This window comes from Lates calcarifer, linkage group LG6, assembly GCF_001640805.2.
Source record: "Lates calcarifer isolate ASB-BC8 linkage group LG6, TLL_Latcal_v3, whole genome shotgun sequence".
NCBI lineage: Eukaryota > Metazoa > Chordata > Actinopteri > Centropomidae > Lates > Lates calcarifer.
The window spans coordinates 2,421,571-2,443,499 of NC_066838.1; the positions used below are offsets into that span (position 1 = coordinate 2,421,571).

A 21,929-nucleotide genomic window follows, 5' to 3' on the forward strand; every position below is an offset into this window, starting at 1 on the left:
ATAACGAAGGAACTCAGTAACAGAGCTAATGAGGCTAAAAAGGACAAACTCAAAACAATGCAGTCCACATGTTTTATTATTTTAAATCAGTTCATGTGTTTGTCTGTGCATTTACTTTTAGCTTGCTATGATCAAGATAACGTCCAGTGTACAGAAAAGTCAGTACCCATCAAAATAAAAACAATGTCCACAATACCTTTCAGTTTCATGGGACCCTGTCCAGCTGTGCGCAGTAAGGAGGACGCCCTCTCTATCATCCTCATAACATGTGTCTGTAGATAAACATTATCTCTGATCCACAAGAAAAAGCTGTTGTTTTTGGTGCAGTGAGACTAGTCCTCCATAACGCCTTTATAACGACAAACATGACCTAACCTGAAGTATTTTTTAATCTACTTATGGCTAGACTGTAAAAAAACAAAACAAAAACAAAACTGCAAACTGGGCAGATTAATGGCCCTCGGCTTAAGCTTTCTCTCTCTTTTGTTAACCCCTGTTTCAGTCCTTCAAGCTCTGTCTGAGGACAGTGTGTGCAGTACAGTTGTAAGGATAGAGAGAAACCCCTTTAGAGCTTTGTCATCTCTTGGTTGCTGCTTAAGTGTCACTTTTACTCCCTCCTCTTCTCCGTCTTTTCCCGATAACTCTCTCCCGCTTAGCCCATCACCTGTGGCTTCCTCTTGCTCTTTTATTTGCACATCTTCCCTGCCCTCCACCACCACTTCTCTGTCACCTGTGCCTTTCTTTACTCTCACTTTCTGATTTGCCTCTCCAGTGTACAGCAGCTCCCCCAGTATGAGTGTGCTGTGGGTCATGTCAGCAGAGCTGGTGCGCTGGGTGTGTGTGTAGAGGTAGACCCTCCAGGGGAGTGTGTGTGGTGGCGTGAAGGCCAACGTCTGGATATTGACCAGTTGCATTGCAGCCTGAAGGTTTTGTGGGGAACAGTGAGGTATCGCAGGGCAATGGATGCGTTCCTCCATGTACGTATAATCCTCCTCCTCTTTCATCTTCTCAGGATCTATCCATAACAAAACAAGGAGCAAAGTCATTACCAGAGGCTTATAAAAGTCAAGAAACACTTGCAGTGTCCACTGGGGCATTTCTTCATGAAACAGTGTTCAATCCAAAGTGTTCAATATTAAATGTTCACATTATACAATTATTTCACACCATTGAAAATATATACATGCAACTGTTATTTGTGAAATATATATTTTTTTTTAATTCATAAACTCAACTCCACATAAAATGTTATACTTATTTTAATGACTGACTTTCACACAACTTCATCTTATTTTGTAGTAGAAATGTATTCAAGTTATGTCTCTTTTATAATGTTTTCATGATAGCAGTGTTGTCATAGCTCTCTCACCTTTCAGCCAATCACATGTAGTTTGCCTGTGCTAGCAAGTTCAACCACTGCCATAATTAGCCAGTTGACACCTCTTAGCTAGAGCAACAACGTCAAAGAAATTCTAAACTATCCAGCTGCTGAATTTTTTATGTGTGTTCAGTAAGGACACAAACAGTTTTAATTGTTTGTGTGACATTAGCTTAAGCACATCTGTTTGTCGCCTCTTGCATGCACATTTTATGATCAAACCAGTGTTCTCCCTATGTTTGTGTCAGATTTAACATCATTCTGAACTATTATTGTTACCATATTTTTATACAAAAACATGCAAATGGGAAAAAAAAGCTTAGAGACAAAACTGGGATTTCCACTGGGGAAAAAGTCTTTTAGTTGTTTTTGCTCTTCAAAATAATTTTTCATTAATTTGACTTAAACCACGAAAACCATGTAAATCCAAAGGCTTCACATATTTTTTCTTGCCACTGTGTAAACAGTGACTGGGGATGATAAATTAGCCAATTCCTATTAGGACCACTGGAGCCCTTCTGTCTCTTTTAGCTTTGCTTACCTGGTTTGATGTTATGTTATGTTTATGGAAAAAAACCTTTTAATGCAATTTCGAGGAGCGTGATTTTTTTCAGATATGTGCAATTACGCTTAACACAGTTAAGAAAAAAATGCGGAGAAGCACAAGATACAAATACAGAACCAAACTGAATAATACAATTTATTGTACAGGCTCATACTTGTTGGTAGAGGAGCTACCATAAATTCTGTCAGAGAGACGGGAGAAAGAATGAACTGATAAATTATCCATTCAAAAGTGAGAAACTTTTTTTTTTTTTTTTACTTCTTCTACAAATGGCTGTGAATTTTGTTGGAAAAATGGTGTTTGTTTTTTTTCCAAGTCAAGTCCATTTTATTCATATAGGGCCAGATCACAATGGAAGTGATCTTGAGGCACATTACTCTTACATTACAAAATATGTACGAATGATTAGCCATACATGCCTGAGAAACTGTGAGGATGTTGAGACCAACCACTATCAAGAAGTTGGGGAAAATACCTGGTGGATCACTTAACATATTCTTAGGTTGCAGATCCCATTGACATGCATGTCTTTCTAGGCGGGTGACCTGCCTGACCTGCCTCCTGATGATTCCTCCTGGAATAGGTCATTCATGTATTTTGTGTGTAAAAATCTTAATCTGCCTGAATAAACCCGGGAAATTTCACACCATTTTACAAATTTTCAGTAGGCTTGTTTGCTCCTGCCAACCACAAACACAAAATTTAATTACCTTGCTCAGCATGCAAAGCCTGTTGCTGTAGCCACAAGTGCTCAAACTCCTCTGGGCTGAGAGCCGGGGAGAGGGACAAACTGAGGGGGACAGTGATGTTGGAAGCCAGGATATCAGCGGAGGAGTCTGTACGCTGAGTGGTACTGTCTGAGCCTGGAGAGGACACGTGAGGACAAAGAGAGTAAGAAGGGGAGGATGCAGGGAGGGAAAATGGGGAAAGAAGAGAAGGAGGATAAAGATGCAACAATGGGGAGCCAAATGATGGACAGAAGGACAGAGAGTGAGGATAAGGTTGAAGTGGGAGGGAGATAAGGAGTTAGGATGAGTGCCAAAAGAAGAGATCCGCCATTTAAAATGGCACTGCATTCCCAGAAATGGAGCCTAATCTTAAAAAGAAATCTCTCTGTCTTTGGCCAAAATAACACAAATTAGTATGTAAGCTCGATCCTTTCAGACCTGTAGCACATTACTGTGCTGTAGTCTTTTATCTCTAAAAGAGATTTCCACATGTTCTCAGAGGGAAAGGGTTTCCCTTAATCATAAATTTAGTGCAATGGACCATCAAGCTAGAGTAATTGACTGATCTATCAACTGATGTCCACTGCATCTAACGAAGATTTTTTTCTGGTCTGTGTTGCTTAGGTTACATTACGCAGGAAGAAGTCCACGGATACATACTACATACCTTCCATGTATGCATTCATACATTTTTTTTTTTTTTTTACATTTGTCAAATATCGAAAACTGACATCTGTCATTAGCATTCACAGTTTTTACTTAGGAAGCAATTACAGCTTCAGGACTTCCTGAGTCAGTCTCTGACCTGAATGCATGACATGACAGTGGTATCAATTTTTCAAGAAACTGAATGTGTTTATTTCCCAAAATGTTGAAGTATCTCTGCAGTAGGCCTCTGAAGCTCTGTTACAGTGGCCACTGAGTGCTTTGTCACTTCCCTGAGTTTGAGGTTACTGAGTTTGTCCAGTGATGGAACCTGCTGTTTTTGATCTGACATGCACTATAAATTATGGGGACATACAAAGATGTGGGCTTTTCTAAATCATGTCCAATCTATTGAATTTCCTGCATCAAGTCCTAGATGTATCTCAAGGATAATCAAGGTGAGCAGGATGCACCTCAGCTCAGTCCCCATTTAGAATTACCCATTTTACCCATTTAGTAAAAACGTGCTTTTGCTTTGTCATTACTTCTTGTTGCGTGTAGCCTGGACGCCTATACACACACACACACACACACACACACACACACATATATATATATATATATATAAACAAAATTATAAATTCAAATTATATTTGTAACACAATAAAATGTGTTCTCCTGAAGGCATTCTACAGAAAGTGTGGCAAAGTATCAGTACCTACTGCATAGCAACCATCAACTTAGGATAGCATCATTTAAAAATACTCAGTGGTTACAATTATGGTAACAACACTGTAAATTTTGGCTAGGGCACAAAGCTTCATTGGTTCTACAGCTGCAGTTCTTCACGTCACTCATCAGCGCTGGAATTAGGTGAGGACTTCTGCTGCTGCAGAGAAAGTAAAGGGCAAAAAACAAGTTACGAAAATCAGAAATACCAGCAGCTTTCAAAGACGTCAGTGAATCAGTGAAACTCACTATCCTGCAGGTATATTAGTCATGTTCTTTTTCTGTGAGGCAGTAAAACCAGACTGCACGGCACCTTAATCACCACCGAGAAAAGTGACTTCAACAACTGCTCTAAATGTCATGCAACTACACCACTGTGTAAGAGTTACAGCAACATTACAGGTTGTTTGTGACATATATACACTTAGTGGCCACTTTATTAGATACACTTGTACAGTCTATTGCTACTCAATTCAACAGCTCTGTTGTATATTCCTTAAAATTGATTACCTGTAGAAGTTTATCATGTTCAGTTTTTGTTGTTGAAATTCAATTACATGTTTATCACTGAGGTCATAGTTAAAAATGGTTTTGTACTGTAAATCCTTCCCATTTACACACGAGGGGGACACACCTCTCAATACAATGTAGTGCAACACCATCACTAGGACTACGACCACAATGCTACAACATATGATTTAATGACAGCGTCAAACTAGAATTACTGCATTGTGGTTACTTGCCTCCACCAACCAATCTGTCCATACTCATATAATATACAGTATGTAGTGAGAACTTTTGAAAGAATTTAATTAAAGCATATTTTTTGAAAAACTCTAATTAAATACACTTGCCTTTTTTCTATTTTATTATATGTCATTATATTTCACTGTATGTCGTGGGGTGTGTTGTTTGTTCCTTACCAGATGTTTATATTTTATAATTCATTCATTAATCTTATCTAGTTATCACTAAAAACTGACATGGATGATTCCAGTGAATGGCCAGAACCTGATTCACGATGTCACAGTGAAGTTGACATTTGACATTTTGGATAAAAAAAATATATCATCACTTCATCATCTCATCCTGTTAAACATTTATGTTAAATTTGGTCATAATTATGATGTGAATTCTTCAGTTATGGCCAAAAAATTAAGGTTAAAGTTATGGCCTGAGTCCTTGTGGACATTTGTGCCAACTCAAGCTAAGGTTACAGCCAGTGGCTATAGCTCCAGTTGGAGCTCTGCTTCATTAAATCATACAGATGAAGACACAGCTATGGATTCTGAAAGGAGAGAAACTCATACTTATTGTGGTCTTTGAATTGGTCCCTTATCAGTGAAAGAATATCATCAAGAATGTTGTTGGATTATCCTGGGTTGAGGAAGTCTCCTGCTGCACCCTTTGTTGTTCTTCTGTTTGGTGCACTACAGATGGCATCAAAGTAGATCCTGTCCCTCTCAATATTGTGACTTAACTCACCCACTCCGGCAAGACAGAAGTGCATATCTAATGCAGGTACTCTAAAACACAACATCCACTCACTGCCTCTGTCTGCCATATCTACCACTAACCAGCTAGCAAGGAAAAGTGGGGAAGGCAAGATAGCATGCTATCTACAACTGCTTTTTCAAAAGTTGCCAAAAGACTGAATATCCCACGCAAAGGTAAATTGCTGAGCCAATTAAGTTAAAGAATACTCCCACTAACTGTAAATTAGAATCTGATTGGCTGTGTACAGTCGTGGCCAAAAGTTTTGAGAATGACACAAATATTACATTTTCACAAAGTCTGTTGCTTCAGTTTTTATAATGGCAATTTGCATATACTCCAGAATGTGAGGAGTGATCAGCTCAACTGCAATTAATTGCAAAGTCCCTCTTTGCCTTGAAAATGAACTTTATCCCCAAAAAAACATTTCCACTGCATTTCAGCCCTGCAACAAAAGGACCAGCTAACATCATTTCAATGATTCCTCCATTAACACAGGTGTGGGTGTTGATGAGGACAAGGCTGGCGATCAATCTGTCATGATTGAGTTAGAATAACAGACTGGACACTTTAAAAGGAGGATGGTGCTTGACATCATTGTTCCTCTTCTGTTAACCATGGTTACCTCCAAGGAAACACGTGCAGTCATCATTGCATTGCACAAAAAGGGCCTAACAGGGAAGTTTATAGCAGCTAGTAAGATTGCACCTCAGTCAACCATCTATCGGATTATCAAGAACTTCAAGGAGAGAGGTCCAAAACAGGCTCCAGGGCGCCCAAGAAAGTCCAGCAAGCGCCAGGTCTTGAAAAAGAAGGGTCAACACTGCAAATATTGACTTGCATGAAATCAGTGTAATTGTCAATAAAAGCTTAGCTTTCGATACTTATGAAATGCTTGTAATTATATTTCAGTATACCATAGAAACATCTGACAAAAACACCTAAAAACGCTGAAGCAGCAGACCTTGTGAAAATGTAATATTTGTGTCATTCTCAACACTTTTGGCCACGACTGTAGTTTATCAGTCTTAATTTACACCATCATTCTCTTAGATAGCAGCGGCGTTCAGTCTAAGAAGAGGGCTTTTGCTTTCCATTAGCAAGAAGAAAAAAATCAGACTGAGGAGTTTTTTCTGACAGTCAGTTATCAGTTACAGTCCCTGCTAGGTGAAGGTCTGTAGGGCTGAGTGAGTCTCATGGTAACATGACAAAGTTATATAACAAAGTCTGAGAGAAATTTGCAGAAATACTATAAAAAGATTTTCTTCATTCTGGTAAATACTGTATGACACCTTTACTGATGGCCTTTTGGGCTTGCCATTTATAATACTACTAATGTCCTCACTTACCTGAATGAACCTTCTCAATGTGGCTATAGTTCAGTGTGTCTGAGAGGTCAGTGTTCGGCTTGGGGTCAAAGGTCACATGTTCAGGGCTTCCTCTGCTGGCTGACTCTGTCTCTATGGTGCCCTGCCTGAGAGGCTCCAGAGTGTTAAAGCTGCATGCCCACTGGCTGATGGGCTCTGCGGGGCGGCCAATCAGAACACCCAAGGAAGGGTCTGACCTCCGACCGTGGAGGACTTTCCGTGTCTCTTCTATCCCACAATGCAGTAGGCGATAGTAGAGAAGTGCCTGGTCACGTACACACATGTCTGTTTCCTCCTCTGGAAAACACAAGAGTGTTAACGATGACATCTCTCACTTTCACTCACTCACTCACTCACACTCACACACACATACACACACACACTCCTACCTATGCAGTAGTGCAGAAGTCTTCCAAGCATGTCTTGTGTCTCAGCAGGCCGGCACAAAAACAGCCTCATGGTGGCCGTTAGCAGCTCCATTTTCACTCCCAGAGAGGTCTCGCTCCTAACTCCATCAATGAACACCTCCAAGGTGTAGGGAGCACAGGAGACTCGCTCCCCGTACACACCCAGCAACCACAACAAGGCCTGTCTGCCCTAATGGAGGAGGCGAATGAGCAGAGGATGACACTAAAGTTAAAGGGTAAAGTTAAAAGGATTTCTCTAAAAAACAATGTACACTCATACAAAAGTGATTCCTCTCAATCATCGACTATGACCCACTAGAAATGCGTGGCGGTGTACGTATTTACCTGCAGAGACCCTGTCCTCTACCTGTATTTTTTGTACTTACAATCGGGTAATACAATTATAATTCTCTGAAGCCCTGCTTTGTTCTTGCTAACACCACTCCCTCTTTTCATTCACTCTCTATCTCACTCAACCACAGCTGTTCCCTCTCTGAGCCATTGCTAATAATGTGCAAATAGGGACAGTGGTTCCTGTAAATCAAAGAGTCTTTTGGCAAAGACATAGCACTCAATCGTGAAATAGTTGTATGAAGAATGGAAAAAAGAGAGCTTGAGGGAGAAGTGGCCTATTTTCTCACCTCCACACATCTGGCTAATTACGATGAAGTGGGTGTACTTGTTGGATTGTGGATTTTTGGAAATTTGAAAAAATGATTGGATGTGTGTCTGTGTGGGGTAGGGGCTGGGGCTGGGGCTCAAATAAGGGTAAATAAGATTTTGACTTTATGAAATGACTTTCACTTATAATTCCAAAGCCTGTTGTTGTATATCACTCTGCATGAGAAATTCAAGTTTGCAAATGTGAAGAAAAGGTAAACCAAATGCAAATGTGGTTTTTTCATACACAAACAGAGATGTGCTTAGTGGTGGTGGTGGAGGAAAGAATATATAATTTTTAGTTCACAGGAAACAGCTTCTGGGTTACAACTAACACCCCTGGTGTTATGTTTGTCTATTCGTGCACTATAATCCTACTTCCTCATTAACCTGTAGGCTGGCAAACATGCTTAACCACATACACTATTTCAGTAGCACTATGCATGTAATCATGGTTGAATTACCAAACAGGCCAATTGAGCACAGGTCCAGGGACCCAAGGAGCAGTGGTGGAAAGTAACCAAGTACTTTTACTCGAGTACTTCAAGCATATCTTGATACTAATGCTTGATACTTTTGTATTTTTAAAATGTTTTACAGAGTGCATGCGAGTACTATGTGGTGGTATTGAAACTTGCACAGGAAATATCTGAGTACTTCCGCCACTGCTGGTTTTCTTTCATATTTTAAAGTTTAAACTTGTGAGTGAGTGTCAGTATGGATCTAATGTGGCGTTAAGTTTTAGACAGAACTTAAGGATCCTCTCTTCACCTCCAGCATGAAAAAATACTTCAGTTATACTGATATACTTCAGTTCAGTTCAGCCAACCAGCAGAATGACTGTGTTGTGCTAAACCTGCACAATGTCACTGAAAGGGATGAAAAATGAAAAACGTCCTTCTATATGAATACTATAATTCAATACAGATGGGGATGTGAATGTTCAATGTTATAACATGGTGGCATTTTTACATTCAGGCAGTATGTAGGTGTGGCAGCAGTGTTGGCTTGGGCCTGACCTGGCTATCCTGCAGTGACTCCTCACAGCCCTCGAGAGCCAAACACACTGTGTCGCTACACTGAGGACACACCCAGACCAGGTCACGCATTGTCTGCACCACAGCTAAAGAGTCAGGGTGGAACAGGGAGGGGAGAGAGAAAGAGAGAGTGGGAGAGAGAAAACATATACCAGCTCATCATAAACAATGAAATCACTGAACACAACATCAGGATGTTTCAACGGTGAATGTGCTAAGAGAAAAAGCTCTAAGTGCTCTGAATGTAATTAAGAGAAAATTCCAATTAAAATCTGTCTTAAAACATTTGATGGTGTTATCCTATACCTGTTGGGATAAACACCCAACAGAATCTCTACATGCAGAATTCTGTAGATGCATTTTACAAGTACAAAGAAAAACACAGACAAATGCCTGCCAGGCAGAATTAGGCTGATAATTAACATCCAAAAGAGAGTACTCAATTTTTTAAGCACCTTAAATCCACCATGACAATAGTAGCAATCAGAGAAAACTAAGTTATAATACAATGTAAGGAAACCTATTTGAAACTATTTAAAGCCCACGTAGATTACACTGTTATCTGTCCTTAAACTGAGATTATGAGTTGGCAAAATATCTCTTAGCTGTCATGGCAACTGAAAGATAACAGAACATGTAGCCAGTATTTGACAAGTGTGGCTGAGACAGAGACACCCTTCCTCCTAAAATGTAAATAATTCAATGAATCATTCACTCACTAACCAGTTCAGTACACTACAGTGAATATGACAGCTGTGTCACCTCAAAACACACAGCCGCATACCAACAGACTACAGTATGAATGCAGTATGTATGGATGGGGGAAACAGGTTTTACCAGAAGTGATGTGCTCCTGTTTGAGGCCGAGCAGTCCGGTGAGGATCTCTAGACATCTGTCGCTGTAGCTCCGTCCAATATGACCTGCACTCAGTCCATAACACAGGATAACACAAAACATAAGTGAAGCTGCCAAATTAGAGAGAAGGATTTTAACCACAGGAAATCGCACACACCACTGGATAATTACATTTTTAAAAATTTCATTTCTTCAGCACTCTAAATGCAACACATATTCAAGTCAAGTCAGTGTTATGTATATATTTATATATTTTATATTTCACATCCTGCCTTTAAACTCCTATGAGTCCTTAAAGAAAAACCAGACATTTAGTCTGAAGGTCCACAGTGTTATCCTTATCACCCTCTAGTTACTTTCAAACAAGTGTGATGAGGACAGTGTTAACCTTGGGAAGTGGCATTAAAAAGGAAATGAATGGACATGCACCATTTGGACTGGACAGAGCTGGGTGATATTGCTATAGAAACATAGTCTGACTCCTAATCTGCCTGAGCTTTAACATGTGGTAATAAAGTGTCAGATCAAAGGAATAGGAGCACATAAAAACTAGCCTTCCTGTCAGAATGAACATGATGATATTAGATACAATATTTCTACAGTGGATGTGTTTATCTTGTGATGAAGATGTAGAGAATAAGAGAGTGTGTGCATGGTCAATGCATTATACTGCCACTTAATAATAGGAGAGTGTGTGTGTGTTTACCTATGGCTGATATTGCAGACTGGGCTGTGTCAGTGTTGACATCAGTGCAGTATCCTCTCAGCTCATCCAGTAACATTGCTACATTCTCGTCATTTACCAGCTCCACCAGTACCTGCAAACACAACAGCACTAGCTTTACCATAGTTAAAAGTGCTGGACTGTTACTGCTAATACTGGTACTGGGTAGAAACTGTGGATACTCCAGTAATTTAGTACAGCACCTACATAAAGTCAAAGATTAAAACAGTGGGTCAAAATCAAAGCAGCAGAGGCCAAGACATCTTGTGACTTTTAGTCTCGTATGTCTAGTAAGGATCGTGCTCATCTGTCATATACTTTTTGGACCTTTCTGAGCTCTTTACTGAGCATTGCGGGAGTGACTGAATCAGCTGCTACCATTTTGTCAGCATATTAACTAAGTCAAGTACTAGCCTGCTGTGGTTCCGCCTGACTATCCAGGCAAGTGGTTTAACTAATTTATATAAAAATTCTACATTTCAGAAAACAATATTACAATTGTGTCTGTCAAATGAGTAAATGACAATTTAAATGTAAATGTAATTTATCTTTATGAGTGATGTATATATTTACATAAAGGCCTTTTCTTCAGCCTGACGGCTTCCCTCACCGCTGGTGTCCAAACAGTGGGTTCTCAGGTTGCTGCCTCTACAAGCCCTGACAACGTTCTGACCACAGCTCCTGCCTGCCGTGTCTGCAATGGAGGCTTTGAAGATGCCCACATGTCCCCAACCTCCTCCGAGAACACTTTGAGGCCAATAGGTCCTCTGTGGAGGAGGCAGAGTCTGATGACTCAGGGGAAGCTTCACCTATATACTTGGCAAAGGTCGCTGAGGTAGTTAAGAAACTATCAAGTGGCAAAGTGCCAGGTGTGGATAAGATTCGCTCTGAGATGCTGACACTGTAGGGTTTTCGTGGTTGACACCACTCTTCAGTGTTGCGTGGAGGTTGGGGACAGTACCTGAAGTGGCAGACCAGGGTGGTGGTCCCCATTTTTAAAAAGGGGGAGCGGAGGGTGTGCTCCAATTATCGGGGGAGGGGCGGCATCAAACTGCTCAGCCTCCCCGCCTAAGGTTCATTATCAGTTATTTCTCCCTGATCTCTTTGTGACACCAGAGACCATAAATGTAGTACACATTGAAAGAATTAAAGTGCTGCTGTCATGTTACCAGAATTTGATTCCCCCCGTGTGGGTTGGTATGTCACTGATTATGTAAAATAACATCAGTCACAGTCACCACCAGTCAATTTCCTGTAAGCCTTTGACTTCACATCTATTCCTGTTAGTTTGTTTGTAATAGTGTGATCAGAAACTGGACCAGTAATGTATAATTTTTTCGGTCAAAGTCAAATGGTCCAAACTATGTGAAAGCATCACACATTTTAACTCATAAATTAAAAAGGACAGAACAGAGTAAACCATGAACTTGAGGCTACCAACTCCTCTTTCTTACCTATAGACACCTTCGTCCAAACCTTTAACCTGTCTTTTAGACCCATCCCAACTAGGCTGCTTAAGGAAGCTTTGCCTTAAATTTGCAAGTCTGTACTGGATATGTTAAATCCATTTTTATTAACAGGCTATGTGCCACGGTCTTATAAAGTAGCTGTAATCAATCTTCTGAAAGTCTACTCTGGATCCAGACATATTATACAACTACAGACCTATATCTAACCTCCCCTTTTTTTCCAAGATCCCAGAGAAAGCAGTTGCAAAATAGTTCATCATAGCACAGAGACAGCACTTGTAAAAGTTACTAATGATCTAATTGCATCAGACAACAGACTTGTCTCTGAACTTGTCTTGTTAGATCTCAGTGCTGCTTTTGATACGATTGACTATCACATCCTTTTACAGAGACTGGAGCACTTTATTGGTATTAAAGGAACTGAACACCAAACTGGTTTAAGTCCTATCTATCTGATAGGCTTCAGTTTGTACATGTTAACAACTACTCCTCCATGTACACAAAAGTTAGACATGGAGTTCCACAAGGGTCAGTGCTTGGACCAATCCTCTTCACTTGGTATATGCTTCCCTTGAGCAACATTATCAGGAATTACTCCATAAACTTCCATTGTTATGCAGATGATACAGAGTTTTATATGTCACTGAAGCCTAATGAAACCAATCAGTTAGCTAAACTTTAGGCATGCCTTAGGGACATTAATGGTCAGGATATCATAGTCCCCTACAATCCCACTAGAACATATAGCTCCCAGAATGCTGGTTTACTGGTGGTTCCCAGAGTTTCCAGCAGTAGAATAGGAGGCAGAGCCTTCAGTTATCAGGCTCCTCTACTGTGGAACCTTCTCCCAGTTTGGGTCCAGGAGGCAGACACCCTCTGTATCTTTAAGAGTCGGCTTAAAACTTTCCTCTTTGATAAAGCTTATAGTTAGGGTTAGCTAACTATAAGCCCCCACCCTTTCTCAACCCAACTGGTCGAGGCAGATGGCTGCCCACCCTGAGACTAGTTCTGCTCGAGGTTTCTGTCTCTTAAAAGGAAGTTTTTCCTCTCCGCTGTTGCCTAGTACTGCTCATGGTGGGAATTGTTGGTTCTCTAGCCGTAAATATAATAATATAAAGAGGACGGTCTAGACTTGCGTTATATAAATAAAATTGAATTGAACTGAATTCAATAGACACTGGCAATGGAATTTTCAGGGCAAAAATCTCTGTTTAAAGCTTTTAGCTGCAAATTAAATGGAAGAATGCTGTACAGTCTGTTAAAGAGGGACGTTTATGGCCTCAGTTGTTGTGACTCTGGTTCCAGTTAGAAGAATGTAAATTTAAGTACAAAACAAAAAACTGCAGCATTACTGTACTGATATTAAAAAAAGAACAAGAGATTATAGAATAAGAAATGAGACAGGTCACAATAAATACCTATCTGACTGCAGAAATGCAAGACTGTGTCCAACAGGCCTCACCTGCATCTTCCTTTGCTTGATGTAGGCTGGCTCAGCATAGCCACAAAAAAAACGCTTGTAGTGCACCCCCATCAGGCCAGGGACAGAACGCAACAGCAACTAGAGGAGAACAAAGTCACACTTTGATTTCTCAAAATGTGTCCACACACCCATGTGACAAGAGATTTCCACTTACAGATAAACTAATGAACTAGAGAAAACAGTGATGCTGTAAATATAATTTGTATGTCTACACGCAGACCACACCAACACACACACACACACACAAAAGATATGGCTTTCTCATGCAAACCATGTTGTCTTGTCAAACAAAATAAAATGTTTTTAGATTTGCATTGTGTCATCAGTATTATGTTTCTTATGTACACACTTCATCTTCATTTTTTATAGTTATTTATCAAAGAATGACAAAAAAGAGAAATTAGAGAGACATAGCAACAACAATACATAATAATAACTGATACAATAGTAGCATATATGGTAACTGTTTTTTACAACAAGGATACAGAGGATGGAGTCAATAACAAATTCACGTTAGACTAATAATGATTGAGGTGTCATGGTTAATATGGAGTTAGTTGCTGGAGATGTTCTCCTGATGATCTGCAAGGCGGTGGCTACTTTAAGATGGCTTTCAACTGTGAGTGTACCAACATAATACAGCATAGTATATACTGTACCCAGTTCACTCTGCATACTTCTTACTAAGGTTGGATTTAGTCCAGAATTAAGAGCAGTGCCTTCTATTGTATTTGTAAAGGGCTGGAGAAAAAAAGTGTTTGTATGATATGATGTGACAGGCATTCAGGGACAGCTCTATAAATGGTATTCAATGCTGAACTCATTTGGATGTGACCATTGGGTGTGATAGTTATGACCTAACTAGGTAAGGTAGGAGTAAGCACATGTAAATGTATGGCTTGGTAGGTACATATTTTCATGTGCATATGAACTGTGGGACATATATCAAAGTATTACTTGCTGACCAATTATTAATCAGTATTAATCAGTATATATATATATATATATATATATATATATATATATTTGTGTGTGTGTGTGTGTGTGTGTGTGTGTGTGTGTGTGTGGATATATATATATATATGTATAGGATATATCTGGCTGGACACAATGATCATCTTTAAATATACACATGCAAGTCATGATGACTTGCTAACATTTAGGAGATGGCCTTGTTAATTGGCTGTAGATAAAACACTTTCTGGCAGAACACATATATATCTTCTCTAATGGAGCAACAAGGTTGCAGTGGTCAAGGTGTGACAGAGGTCAGCAGAAATCTTCAGTATAAAATGCTGCATTATTGTCATGTGCAGATACCGCTGAACACATACTTTCACAGCCTCTACCTCCAAACTTGAATTATTCACACTGACCTGAATGTGGCAGAGGGCAGTGAACCTCATCTCCCTGGACATGCTCCCACAGGCGGCCAGCAGGGGTCCACGTACCCGCTCCAAGGCCGCCAGGCTGACGGCAGGGAGGCCAGAACAGAGGCTAAGGAAGAGGCTGAGGGTGGCAGCCATGACTGGGGGGTGGGGGCTCACCAGGGATGCATCCAGCAGGGACAGGATGTCGAAGAGCTCATCCTCCGACTGAGGCCGGTAGCGCTGGAGGATTCTGAGCACCTCGCACTGACCCCAAACGTCACACTCCTTCAGCCTGTGAGGACAGACACACACAGACTTGTAGTCGTGAAAGCTAATGAAGTATTGTTGAGCAAAATGCTGAATACGCCAATATCTGCTCACTTTGTCAGTAGAAAAATGATGAGCTAAAAGTATAACAGTGAATTGCTACAACAAAATACAGAATATCACAAGCCATGTCCTTCAAAGGAATTGATAGAAATTATGTGACATACATTTATTTGCTTAATTTCCAAGAATTTGATGAAAAGACTAATACCACTTTCATGTTTGTCCATGAAACATGAAGCTAGACATGGGAGACAGTTAGCCTAGGTTAGCTAAGGAAGTCACTGCTTGCAGCCGATAAATAGTTCAGCACATAACCCCTCAAAAAAAGCACAGGGGTTATGTCATAAACTGTTTTTCCAATGTGTTTTTTTTTTTTTTTGATTGGTTTAAACAAGTATAGAGTTATATAGCTACATTTAGAGTAGGTTTATGTTTTTTACCTTTGGATAGAGCCAGGCTGGCTGTTTACCCTGCTTCCACTCTTAATGCTAAGCTAATCTTAGTCACAGTAACAAAGCAAATGAATATATTTCTTTCAAGTGCATTGCCTGAGTAAATATATCCACTGTCTGTATATCATCCTGGCCTCAGCAAATTCTGTCTTTTATATTTATTAACCTAACTTAAATGAAAAGCTGGAAAATAGTTACTCTACATTATATAACACACACAAAATATCCCCAAGAAAATAGCAATTTCCTGGAATTTTACAGCCTGTAGTTTTATACTGCAGGCTGATGTGAATCACATTTAGAACACTCTAAATGCTTCACTGGTAACACTGGCTTAGAGAGACATCTGTCAGGAAGCACTAGGAAGCAATTTGGCTATTCTGATTTGATTAAACCTCTGTAGATGAATGGCTGATGGTTATATACAGAGACAACACTTTGTACGTACAAGCTTAACTCTCCGATAGCACAGAGCAGGGTTACAATATGGCAAAAGGTTATGTCACATTCTACTTCTCCTCAGATCAGACAAGGAATAAAAGCGAGCAAGCACTGCCAACTAATATGTAGAAGATTATAACTGCTGCATAGAAGTTTGGATGTGTGCCAAAATGCCAACTGCCTCTGACTTTGAGTGACCATTTAAATCCAGTATTTAGTAGTCATTTTATTCTCCCAGTCCACCTGTAACATTATCTTTATTTATCAACCTTAACACCCAACCAAACTACATATTGCGTATAAACTTCACTTCAACAACCATTTCAGGACATGATTCTCTGATGCTGTCATTCTGGGCCAACCTGTTGAGGAGGTGATGGGTGATAGGTTTGTTAATAGCAACTCCTCCCTCCTCCTTCAGGATCTCCTCCAGGGCTCGGAGGCAGTTCACCATTACCACCGGGTCTGGGTCCCTCAGCAGGCTGTACAGCTCGTTCACCACTGCAGCATCTGGGAGGATCATACATAAGATCAGTCAGTGCACTGGTTTCATGGATACTGTCTTTTTTATTCCACACATTCTTCTTCCATCTGAAAGTCTGCATTACCCACAATGCAGTGTACATACATGCGTAGACAAATTTGTTGGTGCCCTTACAGCGTATAGAAACAATGCTTCATTCCTCCTGAAAAGTGATTAAATTAAAAGCAACAGTCTCATATATTCCTGCCTGCCTTTAGTATGTGAAAGAGAAAACTGATAAAATTCTGAAAAGAAATGATTTATTGTTTATTTCACCAAGATATGCTGAAACTAGCCTGGACAGATTTGTTGGTACCTTATAAACAAGACTATAAATCATGTTTCAAACTAACTGTTTCACCTTAGTTAGCGTCACAGGTGTCTTCAGTCTTTTTATCAGCCAGTCAGTATTTAAAGAGAGAAAACGTGCCACTGTGTAGTTTGGTATCATTGTGTGCACCACACTGACCATGGACCAGAGAGAGCAAAGGAGAGAGTTGTCTGAGGAGCTCAGAAAGAAAACTGTAGATAAGCATCTTAAAGGTAAAGACCATCTCCAAGCAGCTTGATGTTTCTATGACGACAGTTACAAACATTATTAAAAAGTATAAGGTCCATGAGAGTGTAGTCAGCCTCCCAGGACGTGGCTGCAGAAGAAGAAAGAAGAAATGCAACCCCAGGTTGATCAGAGCGATAGTGCAGATGGTAGACAAAGAGAAGGAAAACATCTAAAGCCATTCAAGCTGAACTCCAAGGTCAAGGTTCACCACTATCTGATCACACCATCCGTCACCTTTTAGACAACAATGGGCTCCATGGAAGGAGACCCAGGAGAACTCCATTATTGAAAAAAAAAACATAAAAAGCCAGACTGGAATTTGCTAAAATGCATGTTGACAAGCTAAAATGTTTCTGGGAGAAAAATGAAGCTTTAAAAGAAAAGATCACCATACGTTGTGAAACACGCAGGAGGCTCAGTCATGTTTTGGGGCTGCTTTGCTGTGTCTGACACAGGGGGCCTTGAATCTGTGCAGGGCACAATGAAGGCTCAAGCCTATCAAGGCATTCAGGAGAGAAACATACTGCCCAGTGTCAGAAAGCTCAGCCTTTCCTCCAACAGGATAACGACCCAAAACACGCTGCTAAAAGCACTCAAGAATAGCTGGAGAAAACTTTGGACTATTCTTAAATGGCCCTCTACGAGCCCTGATCTTAATCCTGTTGAACATCATGAAAGGATCTGAAAAATGCAGTGTGCAGAGGACACCCTTCAAACCTCAGACAACTACTGCGGTGGCTTGTTGGCAGTGATTACTGCTAAAGGTTGTGCAACAAAATGTTAAGTTAAGGGTTCCATCTTTTTTGTCCATGTCATTTTCATTTGGTTTATTATCTAAATATTCAGTTGAACCAAAAATCAAAAGCAATGTCTGATTTGTGTTAAACATGAGAATAAACAATGACTGATGCCATTCATTTTTGTCAGTCTCAAATTATTTCAGAGATAATTGTGGATTCTTCTTTTTCATGAAGGGGTACCGACAAATTTGTCCACATCTGTAGGTTCATGTCTTATGCTGGTAGCGGCTAATGTAGCCTGGAGGAAGCACACACCAGTTTCTACCACTAGAAATTGGAAGAGAAGAAAGAATGATGTACTGAAAATTACACAAAATATTTTTTTATTAAAAGGACACGAAGTTAACTTCTATAAAATATGGTAACCTTTTTAAATTAGATTTTAAACTACACCTGTAGTCCAGCTGCTGTGTTGAAGAAATCCTGTTGATGCCACTAGAGCTCATCATATTGGAGGTTTCAGGTCATTCTCACCCCTTTGTGTCACCTCCAGCACTCTGAACAGATCACTACATGCTCATTGCTAATTCTACATTCTGAACAGGAAGGTTTCCTTGTTAAGATACTGAACAGTTTTCACCCATTACTTTTACAACCTGTGCAGTTTAAGGCGCCTCATGTTGATCTCCTCATAAGCACTCAGTCATTCTGGTTTGTTTTCTAACACTTCTGTCCACATGCATCTCACATCACTCTAAGGCTGTCCATAAAAAGACTTGTTATCAACGTGTCATCTGATGATCCTGATAAAGTCCACAGTTCAAGTTTCTCTCAAATATTTCTCTCTTTTTCATGCACCTTAGAATCAGGTGCAGCCCCAAATCTGTCACTGAGTGACAGTGACTGAGAGAGACTGGAAATAGGAAAGAACTAGAATTACTGGCCTGCAGTTGTATGCCCACCTGTCCATTTGCAGTTAGGGTGTGAAATTTTAAGTTTTAAGTTAAATTTGAAGAAATTTCCTCAAGGTGTTACTGACATATCATGTTCACAAGAATGGGACGGATGGACGGATGGACAACATGAAAACATGTGCATCCAGCCACAGCTGTTGTCGGTGGGGAGACATAAAACAGAGACAGTGGAGCCATCCATTGACCTTACCAATCTCAGAGTTGGTTTGGAGATTGTGTAGTTTGGCGAAGCCAAGTACAGCCACTCGTCGCACACAAGCTGCTCTGTCCCTCAGTCCTGCTGTGAGAGGCTGCTCCACATACTCCACCAGACTGGGTAACCTGGGATGCACAGACACACAAGCAGAGGTCTAATTATTCCAGCAACCACAGGCTGATGTGACGGCTTGTAATGAGGCCAATACGTGTGGCACCTCACCTGAGGTTGGTCATGTTCCTCAGGGCCAGGCTGCGGACCATGGGGTTTGGATCCTGACAGTCTTTCCTCAGTGTGTTGATGACCAGCAGAGACAGCTCTGGGTTTAAAGAGGCGTAGGAACACAGGAAGACATAGACCAGTTTCTTCTGGACTATGTCTACTGTGGCACATGCTTTTACCATTTCACTGAACAGGCCTGATACATCCACACCCTGTGACATTGCCCTGAGACAGAGAAAGAGAGGCAGAAAAAAGGAGTGTGTGTGTGTGTGTGTGTGTGTGTACAGGGGACAAACAAAGAGCAAAAAGAAAGAGAAAATGGGAAAGAGTAAGGAGAGAGGTAGTGAGGGGCAGTGGGGCAATGAGGGGAAAGGTTGGGGATAGAGGGATATAGGGAAAAGAAATGCGGGGGAAGAAGAGAAGTAAAGAAGAAAATTGGGGAGAAAGAAAGGCATCAATGGGGCAAAGGATAGGGCACAGAAAAAACAGAATGTGTCTTAGTGAACAAAACATGGACAAGACAGAGAGCACAGGCAGTATGCTATGTGACCATTTCACTCTGTAACTATGAGGAAGTCCAGACAGGGCCTTAGGATAAACAGTGCACGGTGACAGGAAGAACAAAACCAGACCTAAAGTAAAGCTCTCAGGTCCTAAAGGTGGAATATGATGTGGAAATCAAGATGTCCCTAGATACTTGCATTTAATGTACTATTTTATTAAAACAGAGGATGGCTGGTCTCCACACAATTACGAATGGTTCACCTGAAATATAACCAAGGTAAATCAACAAAAGAGTCTACGGCTGAGTTAGTGTTACTGATAAGCTGCACTTATGCACAGTGGTGTGGGAAGCTAAGTACAACACATCTTAGTTTAGAGTGTTATCCTGTTACTGTGCATCTGCATGAAGAAAAAAAAACAGTGATTACAATAGGGTCATCAAACCGTTTGGTGCTCGGGCTGTAAATAATAAAATTTTAGATGAAGAATGGTAAAAACAAACAAACTTCATTGATTGTACATAAGGTATTCCAACTCCTGACCCCAATAAGATTTTTTTTTGACTCATCAAGGTTTGCACACTTTTTCCAGCCTACACTGTGAATGAATGTTTGAATGATGTTTTCAGTCTAGACAAGAATAAGCCAATGATCTGTCTGTTCTTAGTTAAAATAGATTGTGTTTGTTCGTTATTGTTACCATGGGATCACTCTCCCCTGGGAATGAGTGGGTGATGGATGTAGCAGAGGGTGGAGAACTGTGTGTGTGTGTGGCCTACCTGATGACTTTGAGGATGGTGTTCCTGTAGCGCAGCTGGTCAGACTGGATGTTGGGGTTGGACAGAGCTCTCCTCAGCTCCCTCACCGTGTCCTCACTGCCCAGGTAAGGCATGGTGACCGCACACACCCCGCTCACTGACACGGCACAAAACACATGCTGGCTCTCAGTCTCACATTAACGTACACACACGATGATTACTATTAGCTTGGTCACAGAAAGCGACTAGAAGTCCCACTGATGTGTGAATGAAATGACAACTCATGCTAGTGTTAGTGAAGTTAGTTCATAGTGATAACAGAGCAGAGGAGAAGCCAGGCTTATATCGTCAAACCTGAAAAATATTATTCACTAACACACACGTGCCATTCTAATGAAATCTAAAACATCACTTTCTACATTAATGGTGTTAAAGGTTCACACTCAGATTGTTCTTTTAACAAACATTACCGTTTAACACACCAATAGAGCTCTGCTTGGATGACTGGTTTGTTTACACCATGCACACTTCCGCCTTTCTTCTTCTTCTGCTCATAGCGTCAATATTTAATTGCATGCTGCCCCCTGCTGGGTGGAGTGGGAATAACACTCTGCCATTATCTACAACTGACGTTTCCTCAACTAACAAAACATTGATTTCAAGCTGTTTAAGAGATGTGTGAATCTCCTCGGATTTGATTATCCAGCAGGTAGCCAGTGATGAAGGAAGTAGTCAGACCTTTAACTTAAGTAAAGGTAGAAATACAGTACAGTTCACTACAAGTAAAACTCTGCATTCAATATGTTGCTGAGGTAAAGCACATAAAGCTGCAAAAGTAAATAGCAATTATGCAAAAGGAAAAAAAAGTTAGTTTCAGGGTGTTATATCACTAATAATATATTGTATTACTGAATATTATTTCTTAATGTTGAAATTTATCGTTGTGTTGCCAATTTAAGGTATTCCACTCACTACAGGTTAGTTTAATAGTAAAACACTTTATCATTCATATTTTATAAGTTCCTCATATGTTGAATGGAAAATCTTAATCAAACATGGGTACATGGGGAAGTGTGCCAAATTCTATTCAACCACTGGTAGGGCTGCAGCTCAGGAGGAAAAGATATGATTATATATACATATTCAGATACACTTCTAGGGTACTTGTACTTGAGTATTTGTATTTGTATTAGTTACCTCATATTTCATTATATTTCAGTGAGAATCATTTCATCTGACAGTGATAGTTATTAGTTACTTTACAATTAAACTCACTCGTCACATTCACCTCCAGCGATACATCCTGTTCACACGGTGTC

General features: G+C 40.3%; 1 protein-coding gene across 2 annotated transcripts; it reads right to left on the minus strand.

Moving 5' to 3' along the window:
- Positions 1 to 58: 58 nt before the first annotated feature.
- On the minus strand, positions 59 to 21,179 carry ap4b1 (adaptor related protein complex 4 subunit beta 1). 2 transcript variants are annotated; one of them, XM_018700164.2, is made up of 14 exons: positions 21,081 to 21,179; positions 20,632 to 20,767; positions 19,350 to 19,574; positions 19,122 to 19,252; positions 16,498 to 16,645; positions 14,919 to 15,204; positions 13,522 to 13,620; positions 10,573 to 10,684; positions 9,848 to 9,931; positions 8,993 to 9,096; positions 7,296 to 7,503; positions 6,889 to 7,203; positions 2,654 to 2,806; positions 59 to 1,015 (listed from the first exon to the last, which is right to left on the minus strand). In XM_018700164.2, the coding sequence occupies exons 2-14, from the start codon at positions 20,742 to 20,744 to the stop codon at positions 507 to 509; spliced, it is 2,487 nt and encodes an 828-aa protein (XP_018555680.1). In that variant the 5' UTR covers positions 20,745 to 20,767; positions 21,081 to 21,179; the 3' UTR covers positions 59 to 506. The 2 variants fall into 2 exon arrangements, with proteins under 2 accessions (XP_018555680.1, XP_018555681.1); XM_018700165.2 differs by having other exon boundaries at positions 21,093 to 21,168.
- Between the last annotated feature and the right edge of the window lie 750 nt (positions 21,180 to 21,929).

What these genes read in the sequence shown, in the direction of transcription:
- ap4b1 (XM_018700164.2), bottom strand. Translation starts at nt 20,744, where the DNA reads ATGCCTTACCTGGGCAGTGAGGACACGGTGAGGGAGCTGAGGAGAGCT. An exon ending in ACCCATCACCTCCTCAACAG is followed by an intron (nt 15,205 to 16,497) that starts GTTGGCCCAGAA and finishes CTGTCCTCACAG; the next exon opens with GCTGAAGGAGTGTGACGTTT. An exon ending in AGTCACTGCAGGATAGCCAG is followed by an intron (nt 7,504 to 8,992) that starts GTCAGGCCCAAG and finishes CTCCTCCATTAG; the next exon opens with GGCAGACAGGCCTTGTTGTG.